Source organism: Hakea prostrata, chromosome 10 (assembly GCF_041222555.1).
Source record: "Hakea prostrata isolate BN-2017 chromosome 10, UWA_Hpros_2, whole genome shotgun sequence".
NCBI classification, from domain to species: Eukaryota; Viridiplantae; Streptophyta; class Magnoliopsida; order Proteales; family Proteaceae; genus Hakea; species Hakea prostrata.
Window position 1 is genome coordinate 25,199,577 of NC_142609.1, and position 3,070 is coordinate 25,202,646.

Genomic DNA, 3,070 nt, shown 5'->3' on the forward strand with positions numbered 1-3,070 from the left:
TTAATTCAAAATAAATGAAGTTTAGTGAAGGTGGAAAACCAAATCGGATTTAAATTTTGCTCATTTCTTTAATTCAAAATAGATGAAGTTTTGTGAGGTGGGAAACCAAATTGGATTTGGATTTTGCCCATTTCATTAATTCAAAATAAATGAAGTTTAGGGTAAAATTGACATTTAATCTGGTTTTATAAATGGGGTAGCATCGTCTTTTGATTTCTTAATTTTAATGAAGGGCAAATTAGACATTACATATTCAAACTTAACGGCAACTTAACACCCTTATAAGGAAGGGGGACAACAGTAATTTCGTAAAGAACAGGGTTTTATTAGTAATAAAATCAAACTACAGGGGGCAACAGTAATTATCCCTAAATAATATTATGCCATTATTGTAAAAAAAAAAATTACAGTTTTAGGCATAAATTAATTATATACACTTATTAGTGATAGTGGTTAATTTTGGAATACAATGAAATTTTTAAAAAAACTTGAGAGGCCTATAGCTATAGGAGAGGAAAATAAAAGAATTCAAAGAGATTTGAATTTTTCTTTTTCTTTTTTTAATAGTAGATCAATGAATCTTTTTTATGTTTACTTATTTCGTGGTTGATTACAAGTTTAGGAGAAGGTTTTTATTCAACTTTTCAAATTTAACAATTAATCAAATCATATGGATATAAGAAAACGAGCTACTTCTACGGCTTCCTTGGGAGTGAATCTAGTGGTGCAGTCGTCAAAAGTAGAAGGATTTGTTTAACCATGGGAAAGAAGTCTACCATTGATTCTTTCTTCAAAAGAAAAGGCGTTGAGAATTACATGGTTGATGCATCATTGCCTACCTCTATTCCTGAGACCTCAACTCGTGAAAAACGTCCTATACAGTCTCCAATACCTGAAAGCGAGCAAAATAATGATTTTGAGCGTGATCCAGGGTTGAAAAAACAAATTTTGGATTATCCAGTTGATCAACATGATGAAATTAGGCGTCGTTACCTTAAAGCTGGACCATATCAGCCTATTCTTCAAGAGTATTCAAAATTTGGGCCATCAAGTCATCCTTGATGTTTTCAATCTTCATGGTTTAAGGTTCATCCTTCTTTGTTAGAGTATTCTCCTTTTAAAGATGCAGTATTTTGCTTGCCATGTTTTCTTTTCAATAAGCCTGGAGCGAACTCTGGACAAGGGACATTCACTATTGATGGATTTAAAAATTGGAAGAAAGTGGGTGGAAAAGAGTGTGGTTTAATAAATCATGTGAGAAGGCAAATCAACTCATGCCAGGACGTTGCTCAAAAAGATTATGCAAACTTAATCAAACAAGATCAACATATTGATTTGATAATTGGAAATTATACATCTCAAGAGATTGAAAACAATCGACTGCGTTTGAAAGCCTCAATTGATGTGATCAGATTGCTTGTGTCTCAAGGTTGTGCTCTTAGAGGTCATGATGAGAGCAAATATTCGTCCAATAGGGGAAATTTTATTGAATTCTTAAAGTTGATAGCTTCCTACAATGATAAAGTTGCAGCAGTTGTGTTGGATAATGCTCCTCAAAATGCATCGTACACATCACCTAAGATACAAAAGGAGATTTTACATACTATAGCAAATAGAGTGAAGAAATAAATTTGTAAAGAGATTGGTGATGCAAAGTTTTGCTTAATAGTGGATGAATCTCGCGATGAATCTAGAAGAGAGCAGATGGCTATCGTTTTAAGGATTGTTAACAAAGCGGGATTTGTACAAGAGCGTTTTTTTGATCTTGTTCATGTTTCAGATACAAAGGCCTTGACTTTGAAGACCGCTATTTTTTCTACCCTTTCGCATCATGGGCTTAACATTCACAATATTCGAGGCCAAGAATATGATGGAGCAAGTAACATGCAAGGTGAGTGGAATGGGTTACAAGCCTTAGTAGTTACCCTGTCCACATGCCTATTATATCCATTGTTTTGCTCATCGTTTGCAATTGGCATTAGTTGCAACTTCTAGAAGTGTTGATCCAATTGAGAAATTTTTCTCCAAATTGGTGTCTATTATCAATCTTGCCAGTGCCTCAAGTAAGCGAAATGATGAGTTAAAAGTTGCTCATGCTTCTGAAATTGCATACTTGATCTCCAATGATGAACTTGAAACTGAAAGTGGGCTAAATCAGATTGGAACTTTACAATGGGGATACTCGTTGGGGTTCTCATTTGAGATCTATTTCAAGTTTGATAAGTATGTATGGTGCTACATGTGAGGTCTTGATCGCCATTAGTATTAATGGGACTACTTCATCGCAGAGAGTTGAAGCAGATTCGGCATACGATACATTGGCCTCCTTTGATTTTGTTATGATTTTGCATCTAATGCAAAAAATTATGAACATCACTGATTTGCTTTGTCAAGCTTTGAGCGGAAGTCTGAAGACATTTTAAATGCTATTCAACTTGTGTCCACTACAATAAAACTTATTCAAGAAATGAGAGATGTTGGATGGGATGAGCTTTTGACTAATGTGATATCTTTTTGTGAAAATCGTAATATTGATGTCTCTAACATGAGTGTTCAGTTTGTTGGAAGGAAGGGTCGAGCTTGCCAGCAACATGATGATTTTACAGTTGAACAACATTATCAAGCAAATTTTTTTGTGCTACAATTGATAGCCAATTGAATGAGCTAAATAGTAGATTCAATGAGCACGTTATAGAGTTGCTTACTCTTAGTTCTTCTTTGAATCCTAGAAGTGGATGCGAGAATTTTCGAATTGATGATATTTGCAAACTTGTTGCTAAATATTATCCTCAAGATTTTACTGAGCATGAGAGAGATCACTTGAAAGTACAGCTATGACACTATGAGATTGATGTAGTCAAAGGTCCAGATTATCCGAACATGTCAACCATTAGCAATTTGTGTCAGTGGTTGGTGAGGTCAACAAAATTTGACATCTACCCACTTATTCATCGGTTAATCAAACTATTGATTACTCTTCCCATTTCTACTGCAACTTCAGAACGAGCATTTTCTGTCATGAAGATTATTAAGACTGATTTGCGGAAAAGGATGGATGATGATTTTCTCA

The 3,070-nt window shown here is 34.5% G+C and overlaps 1 protein-coding gene across 1 annotated transcript; it reads left to right on the forward strand.

Annotated features, from left to right (window-relative positions):
• Positions 1 to 759: 759 nt before the first annotated feature.
• LOC149002349 (uncharacterized) lies at positions 760 to 2,659 on the forward strand. The gene is made up of 4 exons (XM_089138695.1): positions 760 to 1,051; positions 1,781 to 1,891; positions 1,983 to 2,223; positions 2,395 to 2,659. The coding sequence occupies exons 1-4, from the start codon at positions 760 to 762 to the stop codon at positions 2,657 to 2,659; spliced, it is 909 nt and encodes a 302-aa protein (XP_088994821.1).
• The last annotated feature ends 411 nt before the right edge of the window (positions 2,660 to 3,070 follow it).